The sequence below is a fragment of the Stegostoma tigrinum genome, chromosome 21 (assembly GCF_030684315.1).
Source record: "Stegostoma tigrinum isolate sSteTig4 chromosome 21, sSteTig4.hap1, whole genome shotgun sequence".
NCBI lineage: Eukaryota > Metazoa > Chordata > Chondrichthyes > Orectolobiformes > Stegostomatidae > Stegostoma > Stegostoma tigrinum.
Genome location: NC_081374.1, coordinates 7,131,312 through 7,149,125, shown reverse-complemented (window position 1 = coordinate 7,149,125; position 17,814 = coordinate 7,131,312). Strand labels below are relative to the sequence as shown.

Genomic DNA, 17,814 nt, shown 5'->3' with positions numbered 1-17,814 from the left:
GGAAGGTCAGGACATCAACTGCTGGCACATGCGGGTTGTACATGTGTACAGTCACCATACGGCTCCTCTGTGCTGGCATCACAAACAGCGGGACAGCGGTCAATACAGAGAGGGGGCCCTCACCTCCTTTCTCCTTGAAAACCTCCAGGAAGCGCTCGCAAAGCTTGGCACTCCGGAAGGTCACATCGTAAAAACCCCCTCCGGGGAAATCCTGCAGGCAGTAAATGTCCGCAGCAGCAAACCCACAACAGTCCAACAGGACCCTCTTCACGAAGAAGGTGCGGTCCACAGGTGCACCTTCATCCACCTTCTTTACAGAAACACGGATGGTGTTCCGGACCCCCTGACCTGGGGCACGAGCACTTGCCGCAGCCATCGTTGCAGGTTGGCTGCTCCCCTGAACCAGCGTTAGGCCGAAGCCAGCATTAAGATCCACTGGTCGCAAGGGTGCACAGCCAACCTGACGTCCTCCTTTCACCTCCAAGACAGCACTCTCGTCCTCTCAGTCCACAAGAGAGTGGGTCTTTATTGTGTTTGAGATGTAAGCTGGTTCACTGAGCTGTAAGGTTTGTCCCCAGATGTTTCGTCACCATTCTAGGTAACATCATCAGTGAGCCTCTGACGAAGCTCTAGTGTTATGTCCCGCATTCCATTTATCTGGTTAGGTTTCCTTGGGTTGGTGATGTCATTTCCTGTGTTGGTGATGTCATTTCCTGTTCTTTTTCTCAGAGGGTGGTAGATGGGCTCCAAATCAATGTGTTTGTTGATGGAGTTCCGGTTGGAATGCCATGCTTCTAGGAATTCTCGTGCGTGTCTCTGTTTGGCTTGTCCTGGGATGGATGTGTTGTCCCAATCAAAGTGGTGTCCTTCCTCATCTGTATGTAAGGATACGAGTGATAGTGGGTCATGTCGTTTTGTGGCTAGTTGATGTTCACGTATCCTGGTGGCTAGCTTCCTGCCAGTTTGTCCAATGTAGTGTTTGTCACAGTTCTTGCAAGGTATTTTGTAGATGACGTTCGTTTTATTTGTTGTCTGTATAGGGTCTTTTAAGTTCATTAGCTGCTGTTTTAGTGTGTTGGTGGGTTTGTGGGCTACCATGATGCCAAGGGGTCCGAGTAGTCTGGCAGTCATTTCCAAAATGTCTTTGATGTAGGGGAGAGTGGTTATGGTTTCTGGGCCTGTTTTGTCTGTTTGTTTGGGTTTGTTGCTGAGAAATCGGCGGACTGTGTTCATAGGGTACCCATTCTTTTTGAATACGCCGAATAGGTGATTTTCTTCTGCTCTTCGAAGTTCCTCTGTGCTGCAGTGTGTGGTGGCTCATTGGAATAATGTTCTAATGCAGCTTCGTTTGTGGGTGTTGGGATGGTTGCTTCTGTAGTTCAGTATTTGGTCCGTATGTGTTGTTTTCCTGTAGACGCTGGTTTGAAGTTCCCAATTGGCTGTTCACTCTACTACAATGGGGAACTTCAAACCAGCGTCTACAGGAAAACAACACATACAGACCAAATACTGAACTACAGGAGCAACCATCCCAACACCCACAAACGAAGCTGCATTAGAACATTATTCCAACGAGCCACCACACACTGCAGCACAAAGGAACTACGCAGAGCAGAAGAAAATCACCTATTCGGCGTATTCAAAAAGAATGGGTACCCTATGAACACAGTCCGCCGATTTCTCAGCAACAAACCCAAACAAACAGACAAAACGGGCTCAGAAACCATAACCACTCTCCCCTACATCAAAGACATTTTGGAAATGACTGCCAGACTACTCGGACCCCTTGGCATCAGGGTAGCCCACAAACCCACCAACACACTAAAACAGCAGCTAATGAACTTAAAAGACCCTATACAGACAACAAATAAAACGAACGTCATCTACAAAATACCTTGCAAGAACTGTGACAAACACTACATTGGACAAACTGGCAGGAAGCTAGCCACAGGATACATGAACATCAACCAGCCACAAAACGACATGACCCACTATCACTCGTATCCTTACATACAGATGAGGAAGAACACCACTTTGATAGGGACAACACATCCATCCTAGGACAAGCCAAACAGAGACACGCACGAGAATTCCTAGAAGCATGGCACTCCAACTGGAACTCTATCAACAAACACATTGATTTGGAGCCCATCTACCACCCTCTGAGAAAAAGAACAGGAAATGACATCACCAACAAAGGAAATGACATCACCAACCCAAGGAAACTTAAACTGATAAATGGAAAGCGGGACATAACACCAGCGCTTCGTCGGAGGCTCACTGATGATGTTACCTAGAATGGTGATGTAATGTCTGAAAATGAACGTTCCAGTTCAGCAAGCAAACTTACATCCATAGGCCATTTTCCTGTTATTCCTACCAAAATAGATGACCTCACACTTATCAACATTGTACTCCATCTGCCAGACCTTTGCCCACTCACTTAGACTATCTCTATCCCTCTACAGACTTTCACTGTCCTCTGCACACTTTGCTCTACCACTCACCTTAGTGTCATCTGCAAATTTTGACACACCACACTTAGTCCCCAACTTCAAATCATCTATGTAAATTGTAAACAATTGCCGTCCCAACACTGATCCCTGAGGCACACCACTAGCCACTGACTGCCAACCAGAAAAACACCCATTCACCCCTACTCTTTGCTTTCTACTGGTCAACCAATCCTCTATCCATGCTAATACATTACCTGTAATACCACGGAACTTTATCTTATGTGGCAGCCTTTGGTGTGGCACCTTGTCAAATGCCTTCTGGAAATCCAGATACACCACATCCACAGATTCCCCATTGTCTACCATACAAGTAATGCCCTCAAAGAATTCCACCAGATTAGTTAAACATGACTTACCCTTCATGAACCCATGCCAGGTGCTCCCCTTAGAACAATCTATATCCAGATGTCTTGCTATTTCTTCCTTAATGATAGATTCAAGTATTTTCCCCACTACTGAAGTTAAGCTAACTGGCCTATAGTTACCTGCTTTTTGTCTGCTTCCTTTTTTAAACAGTTGCGTCACATTGGCTGTTTTCCAATCTGCAGGAACCACCCCAGAGTCCAGTGAATTTTGGTACATAATTACTAGTGCATTTGCTGTGTCCCCAATCACCTCTTTTAGTACCCTGGGATGCATTTCATCAGTTCCAGGAGACTTGTCTACCTTCAGCACCCATTAGATTACCCAGCACTGCCTCCTTCATGATAATGGTAGTTTCTAGGTCCTCACCTGCTGTCCTTGTCATCAGTTTTCGGCATGTTATTTGCGTCTTCCAATGTGAAGACTAACACGAAATAACTGTTTAATGCCTCGGCTATGTCCTCATTCCCAGTTATTAAAATGGCCATCTCATCCACTAAAGGACCAATGTTTACCTGCACCACACTTTTACGATTTATATATTATAGAAACTTTTGCTGCCTGTTTTTATATTTTGAGCTCGTTTACTCTCATAATCTATCTCACTTTTCTTCATTACTTTTTTGTGGCTTTTGGTTAGCCTTTAAAGATTTCCCAGTCTACGTGTTTCCCACTAATCTTTGCTTTTTTGTATGTATTTTTTTAAATCTGATACGTTCCTTTATATCCTTAGACATCCATGGCTGGCTCTCTCTTTTCCTACTGTTCTTCCTTATCACTGGAATATATTTCTGCTGACCACTGTTAAAAATCGTTTTGAAAGTCCTCCACTGTTCCTCAATTGACCCACCATAAAGTTTATGCTCCCATTCTACCTTAGCTAACTCCTTCCTCATTCCTTCATAGTCTCCTTTGTTTAAGCCCAGGACATAGGTACTGGATTTAACCTTCTCACGCTCCATCTGTATTTTAAATTCAACCATACTGTGATCACTCCTTCTGAGAGGATCCCTAACTGTGCGATCATTAATTATTCCTGTCTCATTACACAGGACTAGATCTAGGATGGCTTGCTCCCTCGTAGGTTCCATTACATATTGTTCAAGGAAATGATCACAGATGCATTCTATGAACCCCTCCTCAAGGCTGCCATGACTGACCTGGTTTGACCAATCGATGTGTAGATTAAAATCCCCCATGATAATTGCTGTACCATTTTTACATGCATTAGCTATTTCTATGTTTATTGCCTGCCCCACCACGATGCTGTTATTTGGTGGACCACACCAATCAGAGACTTCTCCCTGCTATTCCTAATTTCCACCCAAATGGATTCAACGTTTTGTTCAGCAGAACCTACATCTCTCACTACCGCCCTGATATCATCCTTAAAAATCAGAGCGACACCACACCCCTTACCTTCCTGTCTGTTCTTGACACCTCTGGATATTTAACTCCTAGTCACGACCATCCTGTAACCACGTCTCTGTAATGACCACTAAATCATACCCATTTGCCATGATTTGCGCCATCAACTCATCCACCTTGTTTCAAATGCTCCGAGTGATGATGCTATTCCCATGGTTGAATATTTTAGCATCACTCTTTGACTTGAGCATGCTGGATAATTGGCCATTTTACATGAATGACAAGAACATTCACCACATTCAATGCTGTCTGGGGACAAGGAGAGAAATAACTGGAAGAACTAAACAACAAGAACCTGATTTTAGACAGCAATTTCAACAGCGCAATCTGTTCCAAGAATACATTTTCATTTTGAAGCGATTAAGGGTTGTTAGGAGAACTGCCCGAACATAGGTCAATGTAGTAAGTTTTAAGGAGCTTCTTAAAGGAGTGAGGTGGAAAAGTTCAGGGAAGCAATTCCAGGCAGATGACATGGTGAGCGTTGGGGTGAGGGAGGGAAGGGCATGTTCAAAAAGCCAGAGTTTATGGAACACAGAGATTTCAAGAAGTCATTGGACTGCAGGAAGTTGCAGAGAAATACAGCAATGGGAGTGCATGGCTTTGAGACAATGGAAGGATTTTAACTGAAGAAGAAATTCATAACCATGTGCGAAGTATAGATTATTCAGAAAATGTGAGCTGGCTTATTCCATTATTGCTATGGAAGTAACTGTCAGGCTTGGCTTAGTGGGTTGCAATCTCATTTCTCATCCAAATGATTGTTAGTTCACGTTCTATTCCAGGGACGATTCTGAATTGCAAGTTTAACGTAGCATTAAGGTGTGATATTTTGGGCAAGGTATGAAATTAAGGACATCACTCTGCACATTCGGGTGTACTAAATGATTGCAGTAAAAACTGAAGAGGAATGTTGGAAATAATGGACAACAAAGTGTGAAGCTGGATGAACACAGCAGGCCAAGCAGCATCTTTGGAGCAGGAAAGCTGACGTTTCAGGCCTAGGCCATTCATCAGGCTTGGGGATTGCTTTGCAGAACACCTTCACTGGGTTCGCAATAAACAGCTGCACCTCCCAGTCGTGAACCATTTCAACTCCCCCTCCCATTCTTCAGACGACATGTCCATCCTGGGCCCCCTTCAGTGCCACAATGATGCCATCCAAAGGTTGCAGGAACAGCAACTCATATTCCGCTCGGGAACCCTGCAGCCCAATGGTATCAATGTGGACTTCACCAGCTTCAAAATCCCCCCTTCCCCCACCGCATCCCAAAACCAGCCCAGCTTGTCCCCGCTTCCCTAAGCTATTCTTCCTCTCGCCTATCCCCTCCTCCCACCACAAGCTGCACCCCCATTTCGTGCCTACTGACCTCATCCCACCCCCTTGGCCTGTCCGTCTTCCCTGGACTGACCTATTTCCTCCCTACCTCCCCACCTACACTCACCTTTACTGGCTGCATCCCTGTCTCATTAACATGTCTGTCTCGTCTCCACCTATCTTCTCTATCCATCTTCGATCCACCTCTCTCTCTCTCTCCCTCTTCCCCTCCCCCATTTCTGAAGAAGGGTCTAGGCCCGAAATGTCAGCCTTCCTGCGCCTCTGATGCTGCTTGGCCTGCTGTGTTCATCTAGCTCCACATCTTGTTATCTTGGAATGTTGGAATTCTTCCTGGTGAGCTTGCCACTATTTATCTTTTGATATCACAGCAACAGATGATCTGATTATTAACCTCATTGCTTTTGTGGGAACTGCTGTGCACAAATTGCGTGTCATCTTATCTACAGTATAACAGTACATCCTTGGCGGGGAGACAACAGCCTAGCGATATTAACACAGGACAATTAACCCAAAGCCCCAAGAAATATTCTCGGAACCCAGGTCTGAATCTCACCACAGCAGATGGTGAAATTTGAATTCAATTAAATGAGAATTAGAATTAAGAATCTAATGATGACCACAAAGCCATTATCAATTGCTGGGAAAACCCAACTGGTTCACTAATGTCCTTCAGGAGAGGAAGTTGAACATCCTTACCTGGTTTAGCCTACGTGTGACTCCAGGCCTACTTAACTCCGCTCTGGGCAATTAAAGATGGGCAACAAATGCTGCCTTTGCCTGATCCCATGAATGAATAAAACTAAAGTACACTGGGATACACTTTAGGACATCTTGAGATTGTGAAATAATGTTCTTTTCTAACTTCCTTTTCATTACTTCATAGCAAGCAATGAATTACTGATTTGATTCCTCCCTTTTTTTTTGAGGTGTGCATGTCTAACCAGTCAACCATTTCAGGATTTAACTATCAAAAATCATTCCCTAAATTTGTGTTAATCTCTTTCCAGAATGATCTGCTGAGTAGAAAATTAACTAGCAAACTCTGTTATTGTCTCAATAGGTAAATGGTTTGGTAATTGAGACATAGGGACTAACAATGTTCTCATTATTAATCTCTAAGCCAGGAACAGGTGTGTAGTAGCGAGAGAAACACAGGAAGTGATCTACAATTTATATTAGCTTAAAGAAGAATCTTTGAATTCGAGACGTTAACTCTGTTTTTCTTCTTCCACAAATGCTGCTGATCTACTGAGTTTCTCCAGTGTTTCCATTAAAAGTAAATGTGCATAGTCTTACCAGATGACAGGGCTGCTCACTCATGAAAGAGTGAGGCAACTGGTGGTGGTTTAAACTGAGGGTCATGATGCCTCAGGTGGGAGGAAACAGGGTGAGAAACAGTCCATCATAGTAGCCTCAGGCAGTACAGAGTTGAACCCATGCCACTGGTTTACAAACCTGCATTACGAACTGCCTGTCCAGGTGACTAATTGACCACCCCTCCCACTCCACTTTATTACCATACACATTTTCTGCTAGGAAAAAAGGTGATACTGCTAAACGTTCTCTAGCAACATGATTGTTTAGGGGAAGGTCTTGGATTAAATAATACCTTTCATGACCACAGAGCATTACAAGGTCCCCTATCATCAATTAAGTATTTTTTCTGAAATGTAGACACTGTTAAAAACCATGACAGCCAATTTGCTTTCAGCAAGGTCCCACAAACAGAAACAAGATCATTGGTAAAATTAGAGATAACACAGTGTGGAGCTGGATGAACACAGCAGGCCAAGCAGCATCAGAGGAGCAGGAAAGCTGATGTTTCGGGCCTAGACCCTTCTTCAGAAAAGGTCTAGACCCAAAACGTCAACTTTCCTGCCCCTCTGATGCTGCTTGGCCTGCTGTGTTCATCCAGCTTCACACCGTGTTTTCTCAGATTCTCTAGCATCGGCAGTTCGTACGATCTCACCCCAGAACATTACCTGGGTCTCTGGTTAAAAGTTTAGTGATAATACCACTAGGCCATCATCTCCCACTTAGATCAAGATTGTGAAGACATAACTCAGTGATACAGCTCACAGTGAGTGACCAGTCCCAACTACATCACCTGACGCTAGGATTAGTAATGGCAACCACCTTAACATTCTGTAATATGCAGGAGAGATCAACTGGCAAGCCAATTACTTTCATACCTTGATCAGACACTTCCTGCACACAACAAAACATTTCCTGTATTTTTGTCATACTTTTTGGTTGTTTTTCTGGTTTGCATTTGTATCAAGTTCAGACACAATGGAGTGATTTCTATTCTTCTGCACTGTTCCCATTTGAATGCAAACAGGAAATGCTGCAATGAATAAAGATAGCAGAATTATATTGCATTTACTACAGAGAAAAACTAACTTGAATACTCCCTTGTGATTTGCTATGTCTTCCAAATGGGAAGTGTACTTCTGTGAACATTAGGTGAGCCAAAAATCCTGGCTGTTCATTGCTGCGATGCCCTCCACAGTCAAATGTCCGAGTCCCTGCTCACAAAGGGAATAGTTCATTCTTACATCAGGTCTGTGCTGGTCTAAATCCTGCAGCCCTACCCACTCCATAATATTCCTCATTTTAAGGAACATACCTGTTTATTAAAAAGTGGAATTCATGGACTCTTTGGGATGAATGATGGTTTGTGACATTCATGTGGACAAGTGGGCTGTTTGGATGAGGTACTAGATGCTGTGCCTTTTGTCATTGAAGCAGGACCCAGCTTGAATCTGTGCCTTTTAGGCGCAGGGAAGAGGGTCCACGAAGGATAAGAGAAACCCCAATTCTTATACATTGGAATTGCATTTGCTGTTGTTTATGTTGTTATTTATTTAACAAAACAAAACTGACAGTGAGAGTAAGTGAGACAGGACATTGATCAATGTAAGAGTAGCACCTGAAACATACATCTTCTCATTGAGATAGATAGAGTTTTGGGTGTTTGGGGAATGCATGCGTGAGACATAGAAATATAATAGGAGCAAGGCGAGGCTATTTGGCCCTCTGAGTCTCGTGTCCATTCAACATGATCATGGTTGATCATTCAACTTAATACCCTGTTTCCATTTTCTTCCTATAACCTTTGATCCCTTTAGTTCAGAGAATTGCATCTAATTGCTTTGTGAAAACATTCAACATTTTGGTCTCAACCTCATTCTGTGGCACACAATTGTTTGCATGAAGAAATTTCCCCTCACCTCAGTCTGAATGGCCTCATTCTTTTAAACTCCAATGATTATAATCCAGACAGATACAGATTGTTCAAGGAAACAGAACCGAATTAAAAAATAGTATCAGAGATAATGGGAACTGCAGATGATGGAGAATCCAAGATAACAAAGTGTGGAGCTGGATGAACACAGCAGGCCAAGCAGCATCTCAGGAGCACAAAAGCTGACGTTTCGGACCTAGACCTTCTGGTGAAGGGTCTAGGCCCGAAACGTCAGCTTTTGTGCTCCTCAGATGCTGCTTGGCCTGCTGTGTTTATCCAGCTCCACACTTTGTTATCTGAGTTAAAAAAAAAGCCATGATTCTGTGTAGTAGTTAAGCAGACTTGAGAAGATGAGATAACAAAGTGTGAAGCTGGATGAACACAGCAGGCCAAGCAGCATCTCAGGAGCACAAAAGCTGATGTTTTGGGCCTGGACCCTCATCCCCCTCTCTGATGAAGGGTCGAGGCCCAAAACGTCAGCTTTTGTGCTCCTGAGATGCTGCTTGGCCTGCTGTGTTCATCCAGCTTCACACTTTGTTATCTTGGAATCTCCAGCGTCTGCAGTTCCCATTATCATTGAGAAGGTGAGAGTCCTGTTTCTAATGTAGAAAATACCTTAAGGTGCTTCAGAAAAGTCAAAGGAAAAACGAAAAACATTGGTTTGCATCATCACTTCATGGAGTAATCTACTTCTTTCACCATCTCCATACATCCAAATGTGCTTCAAAATGCCATGAAGTGCAGTTCTTGTTGTAACTAAGGAAGCCCAGCTATCAATTTGCACACAGCTGCATGGAAACTTAAAAGCTGTAAGTTCCCCACCAAGCCACATACCATCCAGGTTTGGAAATATATCACTGTTCCTGCAGTGTCGCTGAGTCAAAATCTGGGGCCACCCTCCCTAATTGCCCTGTGGCTACTACTACATGACTTGGCCTGCAGCCGTTTAAGTGGGTGACTTATTGTCACCTTCCTTCGGGCAATCAGGGATGGGCAACAGCTGCTGACCTTAAGAGGATGCCAACATTTCCTCAGTGGATAATGAGCAGATAATCTGTTCAAACTGAATTGGTTGAGGGCACGGGGTTGCATGGTGGCTCAGCAGTTACGCTGCTGCCTCACAGCACCAAGGAGCCAGGTTTGATCCCACCCTCAAGTGACTGTGAATGCGGAGTTTGCATGTTCTCCCTGTTTTTGTATGGGTTTCCTCCAGGTGCTCTGATTTCCTACCACAGTGCAAAAATGTGGAGGTTAGGTGAATTGACCATTATGCACAGGCCTGGTGGGTTAGCCATGGGAAATATAGGGTAGGGAGATGGGTCTGGTTGGAATGGTCTTTTGAGGATCTTCTGATTGAAACTGCACTGCTATATGATCAGTGTTGCATCAGCAATATCACTAGATTGGCAAATAATTTATTTGCCCATATTCTGTGGGGGCAGTTGGTTTGGAGTTACGTGTTATCCATTCTTGCCAGGGCAACTGGTAGAATTTCAAGTCAATTAGCAACATCAGACAGTTCAGCAACTGCAACTGTAAACTAGAGGGATTCATAGATTTTTTTTCATAGAATCCCTATGCTGTGGAAGCAGGCCATTCAGCCCATCAGGTTCACATCAAACCTCTGAAGAGCATTCCACCACCTACCCTGTATTTCCTATGGCTAACCCACCCATCTTTGGGTGATTTTGTACAGCCAATCCACCTAACCTGCACATCCTTGAGCTGCGGAAGGAAACTGGAGCACCAAGAGGAAACCCACACAGACAATCACATGAACCCAGGTCCCTGGTGCTGTGAGGTGGTATTTCTAACCACTGTACCACCATGCCAGGTTATAGCCCTCAGCTGGTTCGTTAATGTCCTTCAGGGAAGGAAATCTGCCATCCTCGCCTGGTGTGACTTACACGTAACTCCAAACCAACTGGCACGTGTTTGATTCTTAACTGCCCTCTGAAAATAGCTTCAGCAAGACCCTCAATTCAAGGGGCAGTTAGGGATGGGCTACAAAGGCTGGCTTTGTCGGGGGTGGGGTCCCGCTTCTACTTGACATTGACCAAAAAAACTGCCCCCCCCCCACTTAATGCTATGTGGTTCCCTTACTCGTTTTACTGCAGTGAAACAAAACATTAACTGCTGCTCATGCGTTTAACCGAACCCGCTGTTTCATAAAACTTTAAGAAAACTGGAATTCGAATCCTTGCTCAATATTTTTATTGTGAAAGCCACTTAGTAACTCACCTCCGCTGTGGGTCAACCATTAATTGGTCTCTTGCTGCCCAGGGATGGTGGGGGCTGGTTTACATCAGAGTGCCACAGTGCAAAGTCCTTGCTGGAGGATGAGGGAGGGGTGTGTGAGTAAGGGGTTAATACCTGTGAGAGGCAGAGTATAAAACTCGGAGTGCTGGCTGGTGTAGTCGAAACTGGCTGGAGAGGTGGAGTCTTTTACTCCCTGAGTAGCAACAGAGCAGAGCCAGTGCTGAAATTTCCAACCGGAGCTCTTTCACACGCCAGCTTTTGTTGACTGCGTTGAGTTGCTCTTTCTGTCCAGTACCTTGGGAAATGTGGGATGACCGTCGCTGGGGACTCTTCAAGCGGAACCTTCAGCCCACCCTGACCCTGTGGAGCGCCTTCTGCTCCTTCGGGCTCTGCATGGCCTTCCTGGGACCGACCCTGCTGGATCTCCGCTGTCAGACCCACTCCAGCCTGCAACAGATCACCTGGGTTTTCTTTGCACAGAACTTCTGCGTCCTCGTCGGGACCATCATTGGTGGCGTCTTCAAGAAAACGTGAGGCTTTTTACCATTAGCCAGGGACTGTACTGTCCCTGTTTAATAATCTCCCATGTTCTACCCACCCCCACTTTCCCCCCATCCTTAGCGTCTGCATTGTCTGTCTCTGGAATTGACATTTTACCATTCTAGCTGCATTAGTTTACAATCAGCCGAGGGAGTCCATTCGGATTACAAATACTGGCATAAATCAATCATAAACACTTTTAATGGCATGGAATTACGATTCACTGCTTTGGATCAGCCTCTTGGGACTATGGTTTATATTGTGCAGCCTGTTTATAATATAATCCAGCTTTGGGCAATCATACCAATTGAATCAAATACAGTTATTTTTAAAAATTATTTTAATCCGTTTCCATTGGGACCATACTTTGCACTTATTAGGTTTTTCCCCAACGTCACGCCCTCCTCCTCACCGCCACCAATGAGGAGGATAGAAGGTACATTACCGAAATTCTCCTAACCAACAGAAGTTGACTTGTGGCTCGGGATGAAATATCAAGAGAAGTCACTGCAGTTTGGGCACTGCTGAGGAGTGATTACAAGAAATACAGGGAGGGAGACCGGTGGCAGGTTTGGGAAAGGGTTTGGACCTCTTTTTCTTTTCATTCGCAAGATTATGATATCAATGGTGATGCCAGTTTTTTTGGCCCTCTCTGGGACCCCAGTATCTGAGGCACAGGCCCTGCAGTGGAGTGATTAAAACCTGGGAGGCTTGATCTGCATTTTGTTCACGCACTTCCCTCAGTGCAAACATCTCAAATTGCTTTAGTGCTAAACAAAATTGCACAGCAGCATAGTGATACTAGGTGCAGCCAGACAATAAATACATTTCAATGCCTCCACCCACAAGTTTCCCTCCAAACCACACACCATCCTGACTTGGAATCACTTTCTTTATTGTTGTTAGCTCAAAATCTTGAAGCACCTTCATTACAATGCCCTAGACTTACTTACACCCTACTGATTTCAGCCACCAATTCCTCAAAGGCGATGGGCAGGAAAGGTTGTTCTTGCTGGGAACGCCTACAATTCAAGATGTTGGAACTGGCCACGTACAGAGATTTCTAATTACTATAATAATATGTAGCCAGGGAGGAGCAAAGCCATGAAAGAATTTAAGAATAACAGTTCTGAAATCAGAGAGTTGGAATCGCTGATACTGGACAATCTGAGATAACAAGGTGTCGAGCCTTTGATGCTGCTTGGCCTGCTGTGTTGATCCAGCTCTGCACCTTGTTAATTCTGAAATCGCATCACTTACCCAGTGGGCATAGAGATCACAGAAGAATTGTTTGGGTGCAAAAACAGAAGTTGCTGGGAAAGCTCAGCAGTTCTGACAGCATCTGTGAAGGAAAGAATAGAGTTAATATTTCGGGTTCAGTGATCCTTCCTGGGTATAAGGTTAGGACATGGGCAGTTTACAAAAACAAAATCATGCGTAGTTTGGGTGACCTCAACCCTGTGAAAGGTGAGGCATGAGAGGTGGTTAACCCCTGTTTAATCTGCTTTCTCACGCTGTCTGTTGTGATATGGACTAATTTGAATGCAGTACTGTAGTTTAAAGGGCTTTTAGTAAACTCAGATACTGTGCTAGAAAAGAAACTGATTTCAGCAATACTGGGGACCATGAATATTCATGGGACTGAGAGTTAATCTCTGGTTTGCTGTTCGTTTAATCTTCAGGCAGTGATTTCGACTGTCTAATTTATGCTTGGATTGACATGGTTAAATTTCAGTTTTATTCTGTTAAACTTTCTGGAATTCCTCTCTCTTTCAATTTGAAAGAAAAGTTACATTTGCAAAGCACAGGTAATCTGTAAATGATTAAAGGTTGTGTGGAAAAGGTGGATAGGTCACAAATTTTAGCAAAACACTTTTCACCTTGATCTGCTTTTGCAAGAAAATACCAAATCTCTCAGTTTGTGTTGTGTTTTACCAGATTACACTACTTGATGTGAGCTGCAAATAAGTGAGAGAAAGTTCCAGAAAGTGTGCAGTTGTAATCTCCAAATTCAGGTGTTAGGAGAACGGGCACTTCCGTGAAGTTGATAGAATAATTTTTTAAACATTGGAAGAGGCCATTCAATCTATCCTGTCTGTGCTAGTTCTTTGAAGGAATTGCCAAAATATCCAAACTTTCAGCTCTCTTTCTCCATTGTCCTGCAAGTCTTTCTTTCTCAAATATTAACTCAGTGTCTTTTAATTGAAAGTTGCTTTTTATTAATTCACTCATGGATGTGGTCACCACTGCCTGGGTTAGAAACAATGGCCCATCCATGGTTGCCCTTGAGAAGGTGGTGGTGAGCTACGGATGGGCAATAAATGCAAACCAGCCAGCGATGCCCACGTCCCATAAGTGAATGACCAAATGAAAACAATTGTATGGGTGCAGCAGTAAGCCATTTGGCCCATTGAACTCATTCCTATATTTGATAAGATTTTTTTTCCCACCAATTTTACATGAAGTTTATTCTATTTTTATTCACAATGGGGTTGTGGACATTGCTGGCTGGTCTAGCACCTGTTGCCCAGTTGTCTTTGAGTCGATGGTGTTGAGCTGTCTTCTTGAGCTATTGCAGTCTTCAGGGTGTAGAAAAACTCAGTGCTGTTAGGGTAAGAGTTCCAGGATTTTGACCAAGTGGCAGTGAAGGAACAGTGGTATATCTCCAAGTCAAGACAGGGAGCCTCTTGAAGAAGAATGTGCAGGTGGTGGTGTTCTCATGTGTCTGAGATAACAATGTGTAGAGCTGGATGAACACAGCAGGCCAAGCAGCATCAGAGGAGCAGGAAAGCTGACGTTTTGGGTCTGGACCCTTCTTCAGAAAATTTCCCTTCTCATGTATCTGCTGTCCCTGTCCTTCCACATTGAAGTGGTGTGGTCTTGGAAGGTGCTGTCTAAGGAGCTATGGACAGCACCTTTTGAATCAAGACAACTTGTTGTTTATGTTAAATTTGCATTATCTTGCCTCTAACTCTTTTGCTAAGAAAGTTAAATAAAAATTATTTTTAAAAGGTTCAGAAAAGATTTACAAGGATGTTGCCAGGCTTGGAGGGTTTGAGTTAAAGGGAGAGGCTGAGTAGGCTGGGGCTATTTTCCCTGGCGCATCGGAGGCTGAGGGGTGATCTTATAGCGATTTATAAAATCATGAGGGGTATGGATAGGGTGAATAGCCAACGTCTTTCCCCAGGATAGGGGAGCCCAAAATTAGAGGACACAGGTTTAAGGTGAGAAAGGAAAGTTTTAAAGGGGATCTAAGGGGCAACTTTTTCTCACAAAGGTGGTGTGTGTAGGGAAAGTGCTGCCAGAGGAAGTGGTGGAGGCTGGTACAATGACAACATTTAAAAGGCATCTGGATGGGGGCACGAATAGGAAGGGTTTAGAGGGATATGGGGCTGGATTAATTCCGGATGTCTGGTCAGCATGGACTAGTTGGGCTGAAGTGTTTGTTTCTCTGCTGTATAATTAAGCATTCTGCTGTGTGTAATGTATTTTATGAAATGCAGGAGTCAATTTACCCACAAGTAAATCCCCCAAGCAGCAATGCGAGAGGACAATGCTGCAATCTTCACTGATGCTAATTGAGGAAAAAATATGAGCAGTACACTCCTTTCTTCTCCTTCACGATGCTGCTGATTGTTCTGTTATGACCATCTGAGAGGACAGACAGGGTTTATTGTCACATTCAGAAGACAGTACCTCCAACGACACAGCATACCTTTTATAATGTACGAGAGGGTCACCGTAGATTGTGTACTCAAGTATTTCAGGTATGATTTAAAATCACAATCTTCTGACTCCGAACAGAGTGGTACTGCTGCATCATTTAGTGCCACCTGTCAGTCAGAACCTAACTTTTGGAGATAGTAGGAACTGCAGATGTTGGAGAACCTGAGATAACGCAGTGTAGAGCTGGATGAAAGCAGCAGGCCAGGCAGCATCAGAGGAGCCGGAAAGCTGACATATTGGGCCTAGACATTTCTGAAGAAGGATCTAGGCCCGAAACGTCAGCCTTCCTGCTCCTCTGATGCGGCTTGGCCTGCTGTGTTCATCCAGCCCTACACTGTGTTATCTCAGAGCCTAACTTTGACTTTTTTTACGTATGGTCATCACTGGCCAGGTCAGCAGCTATTATATGTTCCCCTTAACCACTCGCTGTCAGTTGTCAGTTAGGCTCATGAAGCTGCCAATTGATACAATTTTTTTCCTGAATTAGTCCAGCTGAACTTATTGATAAATGAGGAGTTAATTGTGAGTGGAATGATTTGCCCATGCTCCTAGAGGCCTGTTGAGTTTGCATGTGATCTTCTTGGGCTCAGGGGTCCCACTTATGAAGGCACTCAATGCCCCATCAAAGGAAATCTCGGATCAGGAAGAGGGTGGCTGCTGCTGAATGCCACGTCCCTGACCTTGCATCTGTTTCGACCACCCCCCCCCCCCCCCTGTCAACCTCCCCTCCCATAGCCATGACCTTCCATCCCACCCTCACTCAAATCAGGCCTGGGGTCATTCAAGAGTGGCACACTGTGGTTAGCACTGCTGCTTCATAGTACCAGGGACCCAAGTTCGATTCCACTCTCTATTGACTCTTTGTGTAAAGATTGCACATTCTCTCTGTGTCTGCGTGGGTTCCATCCCACAGGCCAGGTTAGGTTGATTAGCCATGGGAAGTGTAGGGTTACAGGGATAGGGTAGGGGGGTTTGTGGTGGTTTGGAGAGTCAGTGAGGCCTTGATGGGCCAAATGGCATGCTTTCACACTGTAGGTGATGTATGATCCTATCCTTTGATGAGCAGACTGGCAGGAGCTCAGTGAGTCCTGTTGGCAGGAGAGGTGCCAAATCTGTGATTAACCAAAGCTCTCAGTGGGCAAGGTTTCTATCACTGGGGCCTTCAATCATTAGGAAAGCTTCAATAGTAACCAGTTACATGCCTGATGGGCGCTCAGTTCATTTAGGCCACCCTCGTGAGTTGATGCTGACACCTCTAACTGGAGGATACATTATATCCTCTCCATGGTCACTATTCACAGAATTGTTACAGTGCAAAGGAGGCCATTCAGCCCATCACACCTGCACTGGTTCTATTACCTACAGCCGATCTCCTACCTTATCTCTGCAAACCATTTCTATCCAGATAATCATTCAATGTTCTCTTGAGTGCCTCAATTGAATGTGTCTCTGCCGTATTTCCAGGCAGTGACGCTGGCCTTTATTTTAGATTTATATACTTAAGTAAATTGAAATTCCCCAGCTGGTTTAGGGGAATTTGAACTGACGATTCCACGGCATTTACCTACCCTGACTATGTGCCCAGTAACATGAAACCAAATTGAGCAGTCATTACATTTACATTAGATTCCCTACAGTGTGGAAACAGGCCCTTCGGCCCAACTAGTCCACACCGCCCCTTGAAGCATCCCACCCAGACCCACCTCGCTGTAACCCACACACTCCTGAACACTATGAGCAATTTAGCATGGCCGATCCACCTAGCCTGCACATCTTTGGACTGTGGGAGGAAACCGGAGCACCCAGAGGAAACCCACGCAGACATGGGGAGAATGTGCAAACTCCACACAGACAGACCATAAGACATAAGAGTGGAAGTAAGGCCATTTGGCCCATCAAGTCCACTCCACCATTTAAATCATGGCTGGTGGGCATTTCAACACCACTTCCCTGCACTCTCCCCGTAGCCCTTGATTCCTTTTGAGATCAAGAATTTGTCGATCTCTGCCTTGAAGGCATCCAATGTCCCGGCCTCCACTGCACTACGTGGGAATGAATTCCACAAGCCCACCACTCTCTGGCTGAAGAAATGTCGTCTCATTTCAGTTTTAAATTTACCCCCTCTAATTTTAAGGCTGTGCCCATGGGTCCTAGTCTCCCTGCCTAATGGAAACAACTTCCTAGCATCCACCGTCGTTAGAGGCTGGAATTGAACCTGGATCCCTGGCACTGTGAGGCTGCAGTACTAACCACTGAGCCACTGTGCTGTCTCATTTCTAAAGTTACAGAATTAAAAAGGATGATAGTTACACCAAACTTTTATTGAACTTTAGTTTGACCACATTTAGAGCAATATCTGCAGTTCTGGTTAGTATCAACTCAAGGATACTGTGGAGAGA

At 44.5% G+C, this 17,814-nt stretch overlaps 1 protein-coding gene across 2 annotated transcripts in view; it reads left to right on the top strand.

Annotated features, from left to right (window-relative positions):
• Positions 1-11,297: 11,297 nt before the first annotated feature.
• Positions 11,298-17,814, top strand: part of LOC125462682 (major facilitator superfamily domain-containing protein 4A-like) — a 67,684-nt gene continuing 61,167 nt past the window's right edge. For both annotated transcript variants that reach the window (XM_059653326.1, XM_048552911.2), the window contains exon 1: positions 11,298-11,679. In XM_059653326.1, the coding sequence (XP_059509309.1) occupies positions 11,453-11,679 (227 nt within the window). In that variant the 5' untranslated portion in view covers positions 11,298-11,452. The remainder of the gene's footprint in view (positions 11,680-17,814) is intronic.